Source organism: Pyricularia oryzae, chromosome 7, assembly GCF_000002495.2.
Source record: "Pyricularia oryzae 70-15 chromosome 7, whole genome shotgun sequence".
Taxonomy (NCBI): domain Eukaryota; kingdom Fungi; phylum Ascomycota; class Sordariomycetes; order Magnaporthales; family Pyriculariaceae; genus Pyricularia; species Pyricularia oryzae.
This window is the reverse complement of record NC_017854.1, coordinates 814,738-834,331: the sequence shown is the minus strand read 5'-3', so window position 1 is coordinate 834,331 and position 19,594 is coordinate 814,738. Positions and strand designations below refer to the sequence as shown.

Here is a 19,594-nt window from a genome sequence, read left to right as displayed (position 1 = left end):
GCAGCATCGTCTATAAGATAAACCGACGGATGAGAGTTTTCGCGATTGTTTGAAAACGCTATTCTATCGAGTCGGGATTACAAGTGCCTACGGTAGAAATGCAAAAGAGTAATGACTCGGAGTTTGGGAAGCGGCATGAATTTCGAACCTGATTGTCAGCACGGTTAAACAGACGCTGTTTGACCCGAAATACTGGTACCGAAATGGAGCTAGTTGATTGAGCTCAGGGCCACGAGACCAGACCGGTCTCCAGAAGATCGGGAAAATATTTCCGCGAAGGGAGATTCCGTTGTGTGATTCCCTCGTCTCGGCGCCATCTTCTTGCGTCGATATTGCTACCCAAGGTCAGGCAGGCAGGCTTTAGTAATACCAAAAACAACTATTCCGTATGAATGCCAAGTTCGATACGTAATTTGGTGTCCCCCCGTAATTCAACCCCATCCCGCGTGCCGAGGTTGACAGATCGCTGTCAACTCCTTTTACTGTTTACCCCGCCCACCCACATTACCCTTCCCCTTTCAGGTTGCCGTTGCCGCCGCTCGTTTGCCATCTACTGCCAAATTCCAAGGCGCTCGTTCTGGGTCGGCTTTGTTTGATTGGACACACATTCCACATCAGCCCCGTTTATCCGAAGGGGCCTTTTGCGGCGAGTGTAACAAGCGAGCGACAAGCGAAAACAGGGTCGAACCATCATTGACAGGTCTAGTCATAGGCATTCTCCTGTTCAGTCCTAACAGCATTGGGGACCACTTCAGCCGTTCCTTAGTAGCGGGGACAGAATACACAATCAGGCCATGAAATTCGTTAGTCTCTGCCAACCTTACAGTAGTCTGAGCACCTGATGGCCTATTAATTGACACCTTCCATTTGAGATATACCAAGCGAGCGGCAGGAGAGTACGGGGTACATACCACATACGCACAGTAGTAGAAGGTCGAGATGGCTGGTCGCCACCGTCAAATATCGTCGGGGCTGGGCGGTAAAGGGGCTCAAAGAAGTCGCTGGACGTTGCAAACCGGATCGTTGTGACATCAAAAACCTACTTGTATGACCTATGGATTCATCATCATACATTATACCAGCATTTTCCTGAACTACCTCTCACCCACGCAATAGTTACTGTGCTGCCCGCGTAAGAGAGGTCAGGGAGCGTTTGGTAAGGCAGCGGGCCGTCGATGGGAAGGTTTGAACGTTCGATAGCTGGTCCGGTTCCGCCCCGCTGGGACAAACGACGCCAACAAAGATGGAACCCTTGCAGAATCTCCACTTGCCACGGTTCTGCTGAGCAATTGCGTGTCCCTATCAGGCTTACTACTAATTACGGTACCTCTGATGAACTTTTATGGGTTCGAAAAGTGCCCCCTCTACTAAAGTTGTCAAGGTGGTCTGGTCTGCAGCTAGTTCTCCAGTAGCACGCAAGTATGTCGTATGTCCCCCTGGGAGCTGCCGCTTCCTGACCGATACAGCGGTGTGCCGTCATCTCCAAATATTCCCTGCCCCGCGTTCCAACGACATGACGCCGTCTTCCCGCCTCGGTCACTCTCGACCACTCAATCGTCTACGGGAAGCAGGCCTAGTTGATAGCTAGTACCAATCCCTCGGAAAACAGTAGTTCTCGTCACCGCATCAGTCTTTTTGGCTAGTCAGAAAACCGACCAAACCTCAAAACCACCAATCAATTGACGTGGAGAGTGAAACAAGTGAATGTCGATCGCTGACGGTCCCTGCGCGACTTTAAAAATCGGCAATCAAAAGCCACAGCAGAGGATAGGCTTGAGGGGGGATTTTGAAAGTAAAAGCCCGCACTAACAGTGTGCATCCGGCCTCGTTCCTGGACCACGTCGGAGTTGTCGGAGCCTACCGCGTAATGATAGTGACTTATTTTGGGGCATAGCGAGCGGAGACGGCCGCGCGTACATGAGCATGAGAAACAAAAAGGTAGAAAGAAAACTCGCTGGTTCTCCGTCCCGGGATTGTCCTTGAGAGGGGGGAAAGTCTTACCTACTTGACAGTGGCTCACCCACCTCGCTCGACGAATGCGATGCATGCAATCACAATCCCACGATAGGGTTTCCGTGGCAAGGATGCTAGCGGTAGGGGAATTTGCAATCCCCGTACAGGGCGGCACGGCCGGCCGGCGGGCTTTTCGGGTGGAGCAGACTTTTTGGCTTTGACATACAGGAACAGTAAAGGGAAAAGACAACGCAGCTGGGCAAAAAAAAAAAAAAAAAAAAAACCAATGACCAGCATTTCCCGCCTTCCGGTCCCGACGTCGCAACGTCGCCGGTGGCTCGCCCCTCTATTTTACTGCCTGTTTTCTCCACTATCCATCTCTTCCCACGAGGTAGCAAGGGGGTAGGCATGTACCAAGTCTGGCTTTCCCCGCTTTGAGAAATGGATTTTCTTTTCTTTCTGGAGTGACGAGAAAAAAAAAAGTAGGGAAAATCAAAGCCCAGAAAGCCAGAACGAAACAAACCAATCCCTGGCCCGCCACGGCCCGCTGCGGCCGGCGTGCGTGGCGAAGAGGGGCTGCAAGGAAATGAACGTCTAGGGCATAACGCTTGCTGACCGCTTCTGTTCAGCCGTTGCGCACATATACGGAGCAGCTAAACACAAAACGACACTAGTTCTAGCATATCCGCACAATTGGATGTCCTGCGATTGTTACTCTACATACCTACTGTTGGCTCCCACCTCTCTATTCCTCGCTTCCTTCTTGTCCTTGCCGATCTAAGGTTCGCTCTCGTGTCTGAACAATTTTCACAGTACATTGTTAAGCGAGTAATTTTTCCTTTTGCACTCATTCCATGCCTATCAACCCTCGGAAATCCAGATCTAGCCTTCTCCACCATTTAGCTTGGCGTTTCGCGGCACCGTCATGGGGTCCTAGCAGTGATTTACTTTGGGCCCATGTTTTTTTTTTTTTTTTTTTTTCGTTCTCTTTTTCCTTGCCTTGTGTTTTTGTGCCGCCGCCCGCATCCGCCCACCCGCCCGCTCCTTGTTTAGGCTCATCCCGTCATCTGGCTCCGCGCAGGTAATCACAGCTTCCTATTGGTCAATAGGCTTACAATCTGGTCTCAGATTTTGAGCATCCCATGTAGCCATGCTTTCGCCAGCTCAAAGCAGGGTTTCATTGGCGCAGGGTGGAGGGGTCTATATTAACATTAGCACAAGGTACGTGGTACTGTACCTTTGGTGCCCATCAACCATGGCGGAGCTCTGGCTCTCCTTGCACAAATGCTGGATGGTTGCCATTTTTTTTTCTGCTTCTGCTTGGATCATCGGAGGAACTACTTTTACCCTTTCGGGTCTCGAGCTAACAGCATGGTTCAAATGCCGGCAATTCTGAGTTCCTCCCATCTAGCCACACGCCAAGATGTCGCGAGCCACACCTACCAAATTGTTACTGCGTAGGGTACCTAGCAGATGCCTACCCGCCTCAAGGTACATTGCGCTGGGTGCTTAATCCCAGAAGTCTGGCGGACCATGTCGAACTCAGCTACAGCGGCCCGATGCCGGGCCATCGGGCTTTGCTCCAGTATTTCATTCGTTAACTTCTTGCTGTCCGAACAACTGACTGTCCTAATTTGCCGCCTATCTCCGCCATATGTCATTGTAGATGGGAATGCACCACTTATGAGGAGGCTCGTCCCATACCCAATTCATACCAACGGTTATCGCTGATGACGGAAATCGCGGCCGGCAGCGAGAAGCTTGCCAATAAAACTACAGTACCACCCAAACCCCTGGCTAATATGGTTGTCGATCTTCGCACGTGACTCTCTAGGCAGTTATGAAAGCGGGTTAGGGCCATTTGACCACTCTATGATTGATCCAAAACCGTTAGTGGACGGCTAAGATGTACCGCAGTACATTCCTAGGACCCTCGTGTCGGTGCATATCCTGCCAGCATGCAGACGGATAGCCAACACGGGCTCTGCGGCTCCAGTAAGCACCCGTGGAGACTACATGTGCTTACAGGTACTCAGACCTAGTCAAGCAAACGAGCACTGAGCACCTGCCTTGAAATCAAGTCATGTTCGCACTTTTGATGGATTTCTCTTACTCATGGCGTGTCTCCGACAGCCGCACTATAGACGGCCGTCCGCACACCACTCTAGCTTGGAGCTAGATCATCAGGTTAGTCCATGGCAGCCCAATTAACGATACGGTTTAACGGCAAGTCGACGGCAGATCCAGCCCATCGGGATAGCGTTAGATCTCGCAAACGCCCATCTCAAGCGTCCTTTCGTAATGTGGCAAAAGATGGTGACGGCGCTGCCCTGAGCTAACAGCTCGCTGTGACGGGGCTAAGCAAGCATCAGCGGCAAGACTTCGCCGGCGTCAAGACTAGCTGGACCAATGATAATCATTATCCAAGGCTTGAGGCAGATACCCAGGGCAAGAACTACGCGGAGATTTGAGACTCCTCGGCGTCAGGATTTGATGCAATCCAAGCCACCACGATTCTCGTCATAAAAACGTGTTAATTGTGCATATTATCACTTCTTTTTCGTATAATTATATTCAAATTTGTTGCTGACAACCTCCAACCTCTGGGCACCCACGCCCGCCGAAAAAAAAAAAAAAAAAAAAAAAAAAGCGGCTCTTTGTCAAGCAGTCACACCATTGCAAGCTGTGGCGGCGGCGGGCGGAAGACGGACGCCGTGTTACAGATGTCACGTAACTGGCACGTAGACACCCCAGGTGGCAACTATTAAGGAGAGGCCAATCTTCAGCGCTTTTTTTGTCAATGATCTTAGCGCCGGGACATGTCACACCTCGGGAACCTTAGGGGCCAGAGAAAAAAAAAGGATCCGCGCAACACGAGGCTAGACACGCGGACCAGTTTATGAGCGACCACCCACGCATCCTACCTCGATGGGCTTGCTAGGTTAGGCCGTCATTGTAATGGTCGGGCGCGGGATTGACGGGAACGAATGCTGTGCTAACCCGGACGGCACCCGCGCCATCCAGTTTCTGCCTGGCTACCGTTAGTGTTGTGTTGCTTGTTGCGCCAACGATCCGTCGAGTACCGGGTGTGGCTTTTTTTTTTCTTGTTCCACTCGAGCGAAAGTGAATAATTTGGCTCATTACATCGTACCAAGAGAGGCCGAGTTAGAGCATCTCATCCAAGCGAAGGTACAAGCTCTGTACAAGGAAATGCCTTGTGATTAATCAAGTTCTCCAGGGCAAGGCTTGCATGCATTCTCTGAGATCAGCACTAGAGCTGGTCACCGATTGCCCTTCGTGTATTAGTGACCAATATCACCCTTTTTTTTGGGGCCGCTTGGCAAAAGAAGTTTTTTTTCTTTTCATGGAGAGAGAGAGCAAGCAACATCCTGATAGCGGGTTTTGTTCTGCTTCCTTTGGGGTCTTAGCTCCGACAGGAATCATTCGACACTCGGAGAAGACAGGACCAACGACCCCTTCAGAGTGGATTAAGTTGGATTTCAGCTATTCCCTGGCTCACTTGGGATTCTCGGCGAATGTGGCGATGCGCAGCCTTCTATCAAGGATACCCAAGTCAATGGAGATGATATTCTTTTCATTCCTTTTCTCATTCTTTTCTTCTTTTTTTTTGTTGTCCTCGACGTTTGTTTGTGATTAAAGCCCTGATCCCTGGAGATAACTCTCTTTCCGCCCAAGCACGGGTTCAGACCGACTCGGGGTGAACCACAGAGCAATTGAGCTTTTTGGTGTGGGTTGCGGCTAATGCAGAACGGTATACACGGGTAAAATCCCTAAGAACCCTGAATACTTACTCCGTAGTTATGTCTGGTAATGCGAGCGGCTGACTGATTGATATTGCAGACCCCTTTAAGTCCGGGTCAGCAACCCGTCACGGTGCATTCTTGACTCCTCATAGACCACACCAAAATATGACAAGTCTTATGTGGCTTGGCCTAAATCGTCGGCTAAAATTGGTGAAAAGCTGGCACGGGAATGGTTACAACTCTTGTATTGGTTGTTTGTTTGACCATGTAGGTAAGAGGACTACTAAAGGAAGCAGAGGGAATAAGCTAAATCGGGGGCGCTTGTTGTCTTTACAAGGGTCTGTCGGTGTATGTACGAGGTGAGGGAGGTATCGGGCCTGACTCGTAGAAAACCAATAAGGAGAGTAGCATTCGCTGGGCTGGCGCGCGCCTGTAAACTGCAGACGCAAAAGCCGGTGAATTACACAGGCCAGCAGGGTTTGTCTGACGCAGTGGCAGTCCAGGTCGCGCGTTATGGTCTGTGGCGCCTAGGGGGGACGACACACCAACACCACCATCCATCACTTTAATAGAGAAAAACGGGCTCACGGGGGGGCGCGCGCGTAAGAAGGAAAGATCACCAACTGTCAACGAACGGAGCCTCCTTCGGGAGAACGGGATTATTTGCTGTCCGTTGGACACCGACTTTTTCCCTTGTTTCTTCTTCTCGAACCGATGACCATCAACAATTTCAAACAGCTGACTGCATGCTGGGTCTTCCACTCTCCCTTGTCGCCCAATTAGATGCTCACTCTTCCCCGGCTTTTTTTTTCTCTTAATTTGTCGGTTTGAAATTATCAATTGTTGATCAGTGGTAGATGGGAGTCTTTTTTGTTCCATTTTCCTTGTTTCCATTATAGCCTATCTTCACACCCTTGTCCTGGTTTTGATTGGCAACTACCACCTGCAGTACCACAGCTATTTCCGGCCCCCCATTTCGCCGCCCGGCCAAAAAAAGTCAGCCCGTGGCGCATTAATCTGACGGTTCCACTCGCCCGACAAGAGATATATTTCACGGGATACCATTCCGACGGCTGGTTTGCGTGTCAATTTAGGATTGGCTGCTTCGGAGTGACATGGAAGAAGAAGGAATTGAAGAAGATGATTCAAATGGTAATAATAGGACAGCAACAAACAAGACAAAAAGAAAAGGACGCTATCAAGCAAAACGGGTGTGATGTGATATGACGAGGGCTGAAAATCCCCTTCGCAACCATCCCCACCAAAAATGAGACACCCCAACCACCCGGCACGCAACCATCCATCAAATCTCTTTTTCCCCCAGTTCTCGGCAAGTCACGTGCCTAACAGCGGCTGCACTCCACCCTTTCCCGCTCCGCCGCCTTGACCGGTCCCCGCCGAGTGACCGAGGTTTTGTTTTACCAGGCATGACTGACCCCTTGTCTCTCCTTGGACGTCTTTTTATCGCAAGTCTTGTTTTTATTTTTACTTTGGAAAGATATCATTGTTTTCCCGGTTGACGAGCTTGCCCCAGACCGGTGTGTCGTCTTTTTAACCTGATTTTTTATTAACTTTCAGGGTGGCAAGTTTCTCTGCCTTGTATGCAAGAGCCCATCCACCACCATGTTTTGTGTGTCTCCGCAAAAGAGAGGCAATGCTTTACTGTTGGTATACGCCTAGCGAGTCCTTTTTTTCGGCCTTGTACTGTATGACCCTGCCTGCAATGGTGGTGGTGTGCACTCCCAGGCAGGCAAGCGACATGTCAATTTGTAAGTTGAGAGGTCTTACCAAGTAGCTCCCTCCCTCGTCGTTTTATTCCCTTGCCTGCCGGGGGGGATTTGTGGGATCGAATGGGCCTTGTGGTCAGACGAGAAGAAGGCGTTGGCATCAGCACCTAACCGGGGGTGTTACATGGGGAACTGGGGACTCGTAAAAGCAAAAAGTATTTTGTCTTGGTGGCCTAGGAGGAGGGGAGTAGGCAGGCAAGACAAGAAACTAAGAGAACAAGGAAAGGGAAAAAAAAAGACCTCACATGGCAATCTTTCATGCCGAACCACACCCTACCCCATCCTTGGCCCCCCAAACAGGCGAAAATGTACTTCTCATCACACAAGGGGAGCAAAAAAGAACGAAATGCAAGGTCCTTTCGCGTTTTCTTCTGCTACTTAGGCGAGCTCCAGGCAGGCCAGGACAAGCTCAGGTCCGACCTGATGGACGTTTGGCTGATTTGATGATTTTCTTGGTCTCCCTCCATCACCCCCCCCCCCCTCCCCCTAATTTAGCGTGATTTGGTCAAAGCTCAGTCATCGATTATGCTATGCGAGCTCAGCAGCAAACCTAACAGGGCTATTGCTGGTTTCGAGAACTTTTCTTTTTTACACTTTTTTATGGTTGTATTGTTGTCTTCTTTCTTCGTTGCTCCCTCTTGTCCGACAAAAATTAAATTATTAAACTCAACATTGTTCCCCGGTGGAAAACGTACGGTAGGGAGGCGGAGTGGCTCGCCAACAGTAACGTACGTGGTATTAGTTGCTACCTAGGTCGGCAAGTACGACCAACCTGGTTCGCCTTGCTCATCAATGCAGCATCCCCCCTGTATGTATTGAGTTTGTTTAAGCGAGGGGTCGGTCGTTCGGATCCATTTTTTACTCTGATTCTTTTTCATGTTCATCCCAGTTCGTCTTGTATCGCAGGACACTTTTTGGGGTACAAAGTAAATCTGCCCAGGATACGTAGTGTTATTATTTCTCTGTTCCACCCACGGGTTCTCTTCGCACATCTCTTCCGCCAAGCCAGCTGAATGGGCGATCCCAAAAAGATCCAATCCCAAAATGACTCGCTAAACCCGGCGCAGTCGTAGCGAATTCCGGCGATAGTACTATATCGGTGTGTCTGCGGTCCAGCCCTTTCCCATTTCTGATTGATGGGCGGGTGTGATGGGCGAAATGGAGATGCATGGATGTGGTGGTGGAGGGCCGACCAGGGTTGTGGGTATGTTAATCCTTAATGCGAGCTTCCGGATGCTGACCGCATGCATTCTAATCCAGCAGACCCAATGCCCGAGGCAACAAGATGTTGGATGGGGATGGGATGGATGGTCAAGAGGTAAGGTAAGGTCCCTTTGAAGGTAAGTTATGCAGCATAACGGACGGCGACTCTAAAAAAGCTGAAATCAACGGCATGTACCTATTTCATCCGTTTTTAGCAGGGCAAACATTCGATGCAGCCCAACCAAACGGTTGCGCCGATCAACAACAAGATGGTAGGAAAGGTACGGAGTAATTAGCATGGGATTTCCATTTTCCCCCCTGATCATAAAAAAAATCCAACTCCAACCCTAACAATCTCTTGGGTAGACGATTCGAACCGCCAAACCAACATATTCCCAAGTCACATTGTGCACTTCACCTGGATTCCTCCCTTCTTCCTTGTGCTCCCCACCAAAAGAATCGCAAATGCCAGTACTGTACGTACCGTACCGTACCGTGCCATGCGATCTCCTCCCCTTCGCCGCACCTTCGCCGACCCTCTCGATTCCTAAACCTGCCAAGGGGTTCCATTCCAGGTGGATCGGGGCGTGTGTGGAACGAGCGTTGCTTACACAGTGCATCTCCATAAGTCGCGACACGGCTGGGTGTCCTTTTTTTTTCTTTGTCGCTGGCCCTTCCCGTCCCTCGGTCCGCTTTTCTTTTTTATTCTTTTTTTTTTTTTTCCTGGAGATTGGTGACGGACGGTCGGTTGGCTTTGGGTGGTGGTGGGGGTGTGAGCGAAGAAGCGTGCGTGTGAGTGCTACAAGGGGAGAAGAGGGACAAGGACCAGCCCTGGGAGGCGGGGAGTATTGAGAAACCCGACGCCTGGTTGTGGAGAACGTACAACCTTACGCAAAGCGGTACGGCTGGTAGTCTTTTCAATAGGGTAGCACTAATCAAAGACTAAAGTGCCAACCATTTCGACCTTGGCTGTCCGTCGGGCAACACGCAAACATTGCACAAAAAAGTCGGCAGATTTGATATCGAGGCGGGGTGGAAAGAGAAGAGAGGTGAGCCTGCAAATAGAGTACACCCGATAGCGATTTTTTATTTTATTATTATTTTAAAGTCAAGGCATTTTCTTTGTTTTATTCTCTCTCCACTCGTCAATATCGGAACCCAATACCTTCTTTGGTTTGAACTAGCGATTGGTTTGTTATCTAACATGCTCTTCTGTTTTGCCCGGCATCGCCATCCCATCACACTTGCATTTTAATGTCGTGCTCGCTTTCGCAACTGCCAATGTTGTGGTAATTGAAAATGTGGGGGATTCGGGATGAGATGGATGGCAACGCGTCGTCGGATCTTTTTCCTCTCTTTTTTTTTCTATCTTTTTTTATTCGTTTTGTTTTCATTTCTTTTTCCTGCCTGTTCAGCGTTACCATCTCAAAATCACCGCTAGGATGATCGTGGTATACTGACGTATACCTCTGGGTGGTTTCCTAACCCCCCCATTCCGCCAGTCAGCCAACCAGCCAGCCAGAATATCCGGTCGGCTGGGGGAAGGGGGAGGAAGGGAAAATTGCTCATAATCTCCACTTTCGGTACAAAAGTACCGCAGCATCAATTCATGGTCCCGGGAGAGAGCGTGTCAACAAGCATAAAATACCACAATAGGTAGCAACAAAAAAGAAGAAGAAAAACAATGCAACTTTACCTCCGTACAAAAGGAAAAGATGTAAAATATGGAGAGGGGACTGGACCCTCTTCACAATGGTTGAAATGAAGGACCCAGCATTGACCCAGCATTGGAACGATTGGAATTGGACGGGGACACGGCAATGTCTGGGAAGGTGCGGCCCATTCCGGTTCCCGACCTGCCCACATGGGATGCGGCAATTCTCCGGACACCCGCTCACTTTTGCTTTGGTTTGTTCCTTTTTTTTTCCCCTCCCTTTCGCCTGGTTTCAGTCTGTTCTTTTTGGTTTCCGGCCTACCCAGCCCGTTCTTTTTTACCTTGGTAGGTTTGGATGATCTTAGATAAAGTGAAGTACACCCCCGAGTCATTCCAGTAAATCCAGGTCAATCAAGATCTCAGGTCTAGAATCGATTCTCCAGGTACTTCCGTGGAGAGAGGGAACATGACATGAACATCATTCCATGTTTACCCAAGTTGTGTACAAAAGGACCAAACAATCGCAAGGGGCTGACTGATGGCTGTGTCGCACCCGTCGCTTTTAGTACCTATCTTCCCTGGATGATGTTTTGTTGTTGTTGCTGCTACTGCTGCTGTTAGCGTGCATTCCATTTGCGGAAGCAGCCACATGCAAAAGAAAGTTAGGAAGAGGAGAAAACACCGAGTCTGGACCAACCCTATCGTTCCATGTTTATTTTGTAGTGTCTTACGAATTGCGTCAAAATTTCCGAATCCCGTCGACGGGACCAGTATGCCCTATGTCTCTTTTGAGCAACTTCCTCCGCATAGGGTGCTCGCGACTTGTAGTAGTGTGATCTATCTTCCTTGTATGTATTTCTTTTTTTCCTTTGACGCCCTTCCCTTGGCACGCGACGACATACTCCGTACGACTCCCTTTTCCCGTCTGCTTCACAAAGCACATGCGCCCATGTTTCTTTTCATCTCCGCCTCCGGGTCCGCTGGGGCCAATGGATGAACCAAATCTTGAACCCAGGCCTGTAGGTGATGACGGATCGTTGCGGTGGGTGGGATGGAGTGCGCATACATACATGCCGAAATCCCATCCCTCCGTCCCCTTGCAAGTCGCGGAGTGCGACGTTGAAAAAGGATGCAGTGGCAGGCCCCGACGGACGGAACTACAGTAGAGTGATGATTATAATAAAAAAATAAAAGAATAAAAAAAAAACACAAGACAACCGTATTCGATCGACTGCAGCCCGGCTAATCGCGGTCCAGCGGCTGCAGAAAAGTGCGCTAGCAACAAAAGACAGGGCGGCGATAGTGGCTAGGTCGGCATCGCGAAGGGCGGACGGGGCTCGCAAGAGAGAGAGAGAGAGAGAAAAAAAAGATCCCCTCCATCTCGGTTTCTTTCTTCATTTGGTTTGTGTGGCGACGCTGGCCAGTCATAGCAGACAAGACGGTCGACGGGCGGCAGCGATGCAAATGCAATCAATATGCAGTATGCAGAGCTCGCTGCAGGAGCTGCACCGTCAGCACGTTAGCATCCATCTCCACTCCGATCCGCCGGCCGCCCTTTTTGGTTCTTGTCTTTTTTTTTATTTCTTTTTTTTATATGCCTTAACTTGTTAGAGGTCTTGTTATCACTGCATCGGCCTATCATTCTTTTTGTGTTTCCCGTCCCCTCGTGACGGCAAACAGTCTCCGGGGACGCACCAGATGGAGACACAGCATGAAAACAAAAAAAAGCAGGCTTTCGTCGACGGCAGGTTGCAGGAGTGCGGGCTGTATATTTCCTGCAGCTGGCTTGATGCGGGTGAGACTGCCGTCCTTCCTTCCCCATCCTCCGTCATTCCGCCCGCTAAACCACGGCGTACTGGGCGCGTATGGGCGCGTATGGGCGGACGGGCAACCGCCTATTCTTGTCCTCCCCACCCCTCTTCCCTTGTGGCCCCCTCTCTGTGGTTTGCTCTTGGGTCTCTTAATCTGGCCTATCTTTGGGCAGGCTGCTGCTCTTCTTCATTTGCTCGCTCTTACTCTCGCTACCCCCTTCGTTTCTCCAGTCCCCGGATTTATCGAGATTGTGCTGACTCCCGAAAGGTTGAACATGGTCTGACGCCACGATAAGCCCCCGCCCTTGCATCGACTTTTGGTCATATGAGAGCGCACTTGATCTTGACTAATTATTTCTCCGCTCGTTGCAGTTTTTTTTTCTTCTTTTTTATTCCTCCAAATACCCAATATTCGCCTACATGACACTTGCTCGTTCCGTATATATGCTTTGATGCCTTTCAATATCTTAGTTAGTTTAGTTGACACGTACAAGCAGGCGACAGGACATGGACCCAAGTGTCAAGCATGTGTGGATGCTGGCAGCCGCGCGCCCCATTTCCCGTTTTGCTCAAGACTGCATTAGCCTCCTGCTTCCTCCATTTCCTATCCATTTTTGTCTCTTGTTGGTAGAGGTAAACGAACCAGGTGTATTTCGGATTGCCAAGTATTACGGTAGTGTCCTTTTTTCTTTCATTTTCGTTTTCTTTCGTTCCCGCTTGCTTGCTGTAGTTATGCGTCACTTTTCACGCAGGCGGCGCGTACGATGGTGGGTGGCCCATTTGGAGGGTCGCAATCGACCAAAAAACCAATCCCAGGATTTCATCCCGTCTCCTTTCCTTGCTCCAAGAAAAATAGGATCGAGAAGCTGAAAAAGCAAAACCATCAAAGTGTGGTTGGTATGCAGGCCGTTTCCCCCCCTGCGAAATGGTTTCCTATTAGGCAAAAGAGTTGCGCTCGTCACACATAGTCCCCCTGGGCAATAATACACTACTTGGTGTGTATACTACCTGGATGCGCTGGCACCGTCTCATTTGCCTCTCGCATCTGCTTACATTTCGGTTCCTTTCATTGATGTTTTCGTTTTTATGGGTGGTTTATGTACCTTTATTGGGAGGGTCATCCAGCGCCTTTTTCTGCATCATGTCTCCGCTCAAAGCCACCGATGCTCTCTCGCTTACACTCACGCTTCAATCGCCGGACAGCTTCTTGTGACTGGGGGGAACGACGCGGCCTAGATCCTTGCAAAGGTTCATTGCATGGTACGGAGTATACAGGTGACTCTGCATTGCATGCCCGTCCGATACAAACCGCCAACTCCCGAAAGCAGTGATGCGCACCACTGTTATGCTTTATGCTTCCTTTGTCGACCACCCAAAATCAGCCATTTCTCGGCTAAGGGCTACCTGAACTAGATGCTGATGGATGCCACCTTCAAAGCGGTGGTGGCTTTGTGCGAGGTTGTTTGCTACGGAGTTTTTGGAGTATCGACGAAAGCACATCATGAGAGGCGTGTCAACCAAGGTTGCTGAGATGCGGCATGACGGCATAGAAGCAGTGGCGGTGAAAAAAAAAAATTTATTAACAGAGCAAGCCACCAAAACTTTCAAGAGTCAGGAAGAAGACGCGCAAGACCCAGGAAAAGAATTACATGGTCTCATATATGGTGTGGTTCATCCCCCCCCCCCAGCTTCAAGCCAGTAAAGCCACATCAGCACGCAACCTCTTTCGGTTCTTTTTTTTTGGTGTGTCGTGTTTATGTTTGCTTTTTCGGCTTTTTGAACAATCTGTTAGCTTCACCGCTTCCGTAGTTGTTTCTCCCCACCAAGGGTCTATCCTAAAAGGCAAGGGGGGACGCCATCGTCCGTGGCCCATGGAGCGGCACGGGAAGACCGTGCCGTCTCTTGTGTACATGTACATGTACATGTATATGTAGTAGTTAGTATGGGCCGCTCGTGTGTACAGTAGTTCCCTGCCTTGTCCCCCGCCCAGCCCAAATATCAGCCACAAGCGCCAGCCCTACTACTCTGCCTTGGCTTTTTGTTTGTTGTTTGTTGTTTGCTGCTTGTTGCTTGTTTTATTTTTATGTTTTTTTTATTTCTGTCTCCAGGCGAGGTCGAAAACGCTATTGAGTATGCCTGGCAAACCCTGCCCCTACCCCAACAGCGCAGGGGAGGCGAGGAAGCGGGAGGAGCCCGCGGCTTTTCCAGATTGCTGTCTGTGCATTTTGCGTCCTCTTCCGGGTGGCGTACGAAGGGGGGGTATGGGCCTCCCGGGCCAGCAGCAAACATTCTTCCACCTTTCGGACATCAAGGAAAGCAACATCTTCTCGGGCGATGATGCGCTGCCAAGAACCGTCGGGGGAGAGAGAGGGGGGGAAGACAGATGCTCTGTGATTCGATCATAGGAAATTTGCTAGCCAGGACTTGAAGTGGTTGTTCAAAGTGGCCGATCCCCCGGTTTCTTTGGGGGAGAGCAAGGGAGGGAGAGGAGCTTCCCGCTCGCTCCCGGCGCGAGGATTTACTTTGTACACTGATAGGCACGGCATCTTCCTTTGTATTTTTGCTTTGTGCTCCCTTGAATAAGATGGTATTAAAAGATAAAAAAAAAACTCCCTAGCTTGGATTGCAACTTCTGCAGGGGGAGGGTTTAATGCGCCGCCCCTTTCAGCTCGGGCGGGTAAAAAAAAAGTCCTTTCCCTCCATCCTCCTCCATCGTTGACCGAGACGTCCCTGCATCCCCCCGGTTGAGAATGTGGCTTTTTTTTTGTTCCAAAACCCTCGATGGCATAGAAGAATCGTAGTCTCACAATTGCGCTAAGGTATTTTCGAGGGTCCCCCCCAAATCGTGCGATGGGACGATATAGCGCGAATAGGTTAGTGGTAGCTCCGGCGGGATCATCCGCGCAAGTTTTGGTACGCAAAACAAAAAAACAAAAAAAAACAAAAAAAGACCAAGGCCGGGTTCCTTGGCGGAATCTCGACGCGCCACGTCGGACTATCTGGTCCGCAGAGCATGCATGGGTTTTCACTTCACCGCACCGGTGTACGGGCAGCAAATGTCAAGCTAGATCCAAGTGCTAGTTCTAGGTCCCGGTGCCTGATATTTTGCCGAATAAGAGCCGCCAAGTTTTTGCTCGTTGTCGTATATTTGGGCCAAGATTGTTTGATACAACACTTTTTGGGTCATGGGCCTTTTATTGATAGACCAAGATGTCATTTACCATGGTCGGCGGCTCCGGGCCCTTTTACATACTGGAGAGGCTGTTTATTGGAGAGTTAAGGTGAGGCCAAAACTAGTTCTAGTCTAGCATTCTTGGCAGTGAAATTGGTTCTTTCGTCTGGCCAAACCAAGACCGACTTACATGGTTTGGCATTAAACCACTGAATGCCAGACCATGTGTGTCTAAAGGTGTTCCGCCATGTCCTCATGCGACTGACAGCCCAATCTCTCAGAGACTCGCAGCCTTCGACTTGATGTAGATTGCAACCAAGAAGACGATGTATTTGTTTACCCTTGTCACAGATGAACTGCCGCTCTCGTTGATTCCAGAGCTATCGAGACTTCCCTCAGAGGCAGCAAATGTAAATTTGCAGAGCGTGGAACAAGTATTCCGGGACCTTCATGACCCCCCCTTTTTTTTTCTCGCCGCAAGATTCAGCACTTGGAATGACACACCATTAGGACGCCCTCAGATACCCAGCCTCTGACAGTTTCTGATCCGGTTGTGATCTAGGACGGCAGGGAACAATGTGACCGTCGTCGCTTTGAGTGATTTTGATATTACCTGCAAGCCCCTGAACAGATGCTTCCTTCAATACCATCTACGCTGCGGGAATATCATGTGGCGTTAGGCCCGAGGCACAGACGTGAATGAGCGTGATCAGAGCGCCAGACCTTTCATCAGACATGTCACCGAACGGCAGGCAACTAGCCGCTCACGCTTTAAAAGGGCGGTGCGTTTGACATATCCAAGCAGATGATTGCTGACAAGTATGATGGTGGTGGCGTTGATGCCCAATTCACTGCGAGGTCTTTGTATGGAACTAACAAAGATGGGGTCCGAGGGACAGAGACTGGCGATGCAGACATCATGAGGCTCTGTTGGTCTTAGTAAGACTGGCGGCGAATTGTTGTCGGTGAGAACACTGTGACCTCGGTAGGGGGCAAACATTAGACGTCAAAGAGAGGCTCAATGGGAGGCTCAATGGAGAGCCAAGAGCCTAGTCTAGAATTTGTTGACAATCAACTAAAGCTACAAAGAGATTTGAGCTAGCAACGGATATGCTCATTTCATTATTCGAAACCATCTTTTGGTATAGCTCTCCAACCGTTTTCTCGTCCTTGGCTGACCTTGCCATTTTAGGTATGAAAATGGGCGTAGTCAGCCCCATGGCAGTTAGACTCGGAATCACAGTCAGACTAGAACTAGAACTAGACTCAGAACCCAGACACAGTATCTTTTGCTGCCGAGCTCTTCTAGTTCTAGTCCCCGCTCGCTAAAAGAGGGAATCCGTTGGTAACTTTCGCAAGCTAGCAAACCCGTGTCCCTCGTGGAGTTTTTTTTTTTTTTTTTTTTTCTCTCGTTTCGGCATTGCCACACACAAAAAACCCCCCCGAAGCGAGACGGCGAACGGCGAAAAGCCAAAGTGACCCCGATTCTGTCTCACTGGGGGCAATTGCCAGGAATGCAGTAACTTAACTTACTTTTACCTGGGGCGCGCTTATCCAGGTACATTCCCCGAGGCATGCAACGTAGGTAGGTAATGTGCAGCCTCACTTTCTCACCATGATCGTCCCCGTCAGGCCTAGGCCCGCGATTTGCACAAGTCCAGACCAGTGCGCCACAAATAACTTACTCCGTACAGCAAGTCAGAGATCCAGCCTACCTTGTTGTTTTTGTTTATTTCTTTGCCGTACCCGCACAGCCTTTCTGTCATGCATGCGTTGGCTTTTTTTTTTTTTTTTTTTTTTTTTTTCTGTGTCGTTTTTCCTTGTCTTGTTCCGCTCTTGTCTGCAGACCCTGGCACAATTGCTTCTTTTAGCTGGCTAACATCTCGACGTATCCTCCGTAAAAACTTCAGTCCCAGGTCCTTCACCGAGCAGAAAAGAAACCTAGATTCCACGACAAGAAGTAAAATGAGAAAAAAAGGAACGAAACAAGGAACAAAGAAACAAGAGTCCGGACGGCGCCCGGGCCGGTGCCGCCCGTCTTTTTTTTTCTCGCTAATCCCTCCCCCGTAGATATTTTCGGTTGGGATCGACAGAAAGAAAGAAAAAATGGCGCTGGGGTTTTTCTCCGGCCCTTTTGTCCACTTTGCCATTCTTCACCATTTTTTTTTTTTTTTTTTGGGTTTCAGATGTATTTTTTTTTTCTCCCGCTTTCTCAAAAGACGGACCGATTGAACTGCAGCGGAGTGGACAATATGGGGATAGCTTACATATCGTAGTAGGTTGATCTGCTCTGCTACGAGGAGACTGGGATCTCGGGTACAGCTGCGAAGAGAGTGTTAAAAATTATATAATCATACTTGGGGGCTGTTCGTTGTGGGCCCCCTCAAAGAGGGGGTTACAAAACCTTGATTTTCGAAAAAACCGTGGGCCAGCAAATTTGTTAGCAGATCGCTAACAAAGTAGCTCATGAAAGTTCGATTCACGTTCGTAAACACTACACCCACGAAAAAGGTTAGAATTTGCAGATAAATTGAAGCCGTGAATTGCGCTGTAGATATCTATTTCTGGAGTTTTGGCTCAATCGCCCTTTTCCGGTCGCTCAAGCGGTCACAAGGCGACCCGGGTACTTCCAACTCATCCTTTCTACCACCCGGTATTGGCGGCGAGGAACGGTCTTCAAGCGGTCTCGTATCCTGAAGTTGACGGGGAGAGGGTGTAGCCAATGGTATATACCGTGGGAACGGTTTGGAAGGCCTGTTTGGGGCGGGAGGTGAGGCTGATTGCGAGGATCGTGATACGCATATGCTGATAGAACAGGCAGAGTCGGTATCCACGGTAATATTGATCTGGGTACTTGTATTTCCAGCTGAAATTGGCCCTTTATCGACGAACCATGACTGTGAGGGCTGTGAATCGGTCTTCTTCCTTTTTCCAGGGCGTTCCCTGACCGCCGGAACGTTCTCCGGCGTGAAGCCGAGGTCCTCCAGATATCTCTTCTGTTGTATCTTAATCCCGTTGGGCATGCCCTCTGTTTCTCGCCAGCGTTGAATAGCCTGATTCTTATCCCTATACCACGCATCTCTGACGAACTTTTCTTGTTGGTATAGGGCTGTTTCCTCGATCAACGCCTGTTTGGCTTCGTGAGCGACCCGCATATCTTCTAACGTATTAGCGGTCTGGAACTGTTTGTCTTTTGACTTCAACGTCATTTTGACTTTGTAACGTGAAGCGCGTTGAAGGCGTTTTTGCTTATTCGTCTGCTTTTGGGCAACGCGTTGCTGTAGGATGATCGCCTCGTTGGCAACGGCTTGTAAATCCGAGATAGCATCAACGGTATCTGAACTAAAGTGGTGCGCCTTGGCCGCCATACGGCTTGCCGCATATTTGGCCCGTGAAAATCGTTCAGCGGTAGGAAGGGAGTCCGGATATCGCGGTGTATTCGCTGCCGTGGCGTGGCCACGCAGTTTGGCGAGCACTTTGGTGCCGTCGACAGGAAACAAGCCTGTATCTTGGAAACCGCTTATTACGTGGCCAGTTGTGAAAGCCGTTTGCCAGCAGCGCTAAGTTAAGGGAAGATATATCAGTTTACCGCTAAATTAACCTGTAGATCGAAAACGACTTACTCGAATCGCAGCAACGAAATCTGAGCGGGTGAATACCGGAATACCGGTGTTTATATGCTCATGCAGGACCGCCTGCAACTCGTTTTTCAGGTGAGTGAACACGGATACGTCCATGGGCTGCATATAACGCGTTGAATGAGGCGGTAAAATAACGATCTCGATATCAAATCTGAGGCAATAATCAAGTATCTCCATGCCAAAGTGGCCGGTAAAGCCGTCGAGAAAAAGCCACCTCCAAATACGTGTTTTGGCCCGCTGTGAATTTGGATCGATTTTGGCCGCAGTGCGGTTCACAAAGTCGAATCTGACGTCAAAGTCATGACCAAACCACTCTTTCAACGTGGGAGATCCGATCGATTGCACGGCAGCAACTTCTGGCCACGAATACCGGTTGAAATGCTGTATCCAGGTGAGCTGGATATCTCCGTTGGAAAACCCCGTTTCTGACCGCGTAAAAACAATACCCTCAGGCAGATCCAGATCAAGCCAATCGCTCGTTGGCCACTTTGTGAAGATACAGAAGGGCGGTAGCGACTGCCCAACAGCGTTGCCACCGCCTATCAACGTACAACTCTCACGGTTAGCCGGATCCGCGGTGCGTGGCTTTTCATGCCTCTTTTTCGTCAC

The 19,594-nt window shown here is 49.7% G+C and overlaps 4 protein-coding genes across 4 annotated transcripts; 1 reads left to right on the top strand and 3 right to left on the bottom strand.

Annotated features, from left to right (window-relative positions):
• Nucleotides 1-614: 614 nt before the first annotated feature.
• MGG_14995 (uncharacterized protein) lies at nt 615-3,614 on the bottom strand (the record flags this gene model as incomplete). The annotated part of the gene is made up of 10 exons (XM_003720690.1): nt 615-846; nt 912-1,039; nt 1,106-1,278; nt 1,369-1,558; nt 1,811-1,857; nt 2,025-2,168; nt 2,477-2,606; nt 2,682-2,749; nt 2,988-3,048; nt 3,435-3,614. The coding sequence occupies 10 exons, from the start codon at nt 3,612-3,614 to the stop codon at nt 615-617; spliced, it is 1,353 nt and encodes a 450-aa protein (XP_003720738.1).
• Nucleotides 3,615-10,228: 6,614 nt separating this feature from the next.
• On the top strand, nt 10,229-11,207 carry MGG_17905 (uncharacterized protein). Its single transcript, XM_003720689.1, has one exon. It carries the CDS (start codon nt 10,460-10,462, stop codon nt 10,718-10,720), a length of 261 nt encoding a protein of 86 aa, XP_003720737.1. The 5' UTR covers nt 10,229-10,459; the 3' UTR covers nt 10,721-11,207.
• A 1,152-nt stretch (nt 11,208-12,359) lies between these two features.
• On the bottom strand, nt 12,360-12,997 carry MGG_17904 (uncharacterized protein; the record flags this gene model as incomplete). The annotated part of the gene is made up of 2 exons (XM_003720688.1): nt 12,664-12,997; nt 12,360-12,514 (listed from the first exon to the last, which is right to left on the bottom strand). Exons 1-2 carry the CDS (start codon nt 12,782-12,784, stop codon nt 12,360-12,362), a joined length of 276 nt encoding a protein of 91 aa, XP_003720736.1. The 5' UTR covers nt 12,785-12,997.
• A 2,657-nt stretch (nt 12,998-15,654) lies between these two features.
• Nucleotides 15,655-16,650, bottom strand: MGG_14994 (uncharacterized protein). The gene is made up of 2 exons (XM_003720687.1): nt 16,068-16,650; nt 15,655-15,994 (listed from the first exon to the last, which is right to left on the bottom strand). Exons 1-2 carry the CDS (start codon nt 16,342-16,344, stop codon nt 15,954-15,956), a joined length of 318 nt encoding a protein of 105 aa, XP_003720735.1. The 5' UTR covers nt 16,345-16,650; the 3' UTR covers nt 15,655-15,953.
• Nucleotides 16,651-19,594: the final 2,944 nt, after the last annotated feature.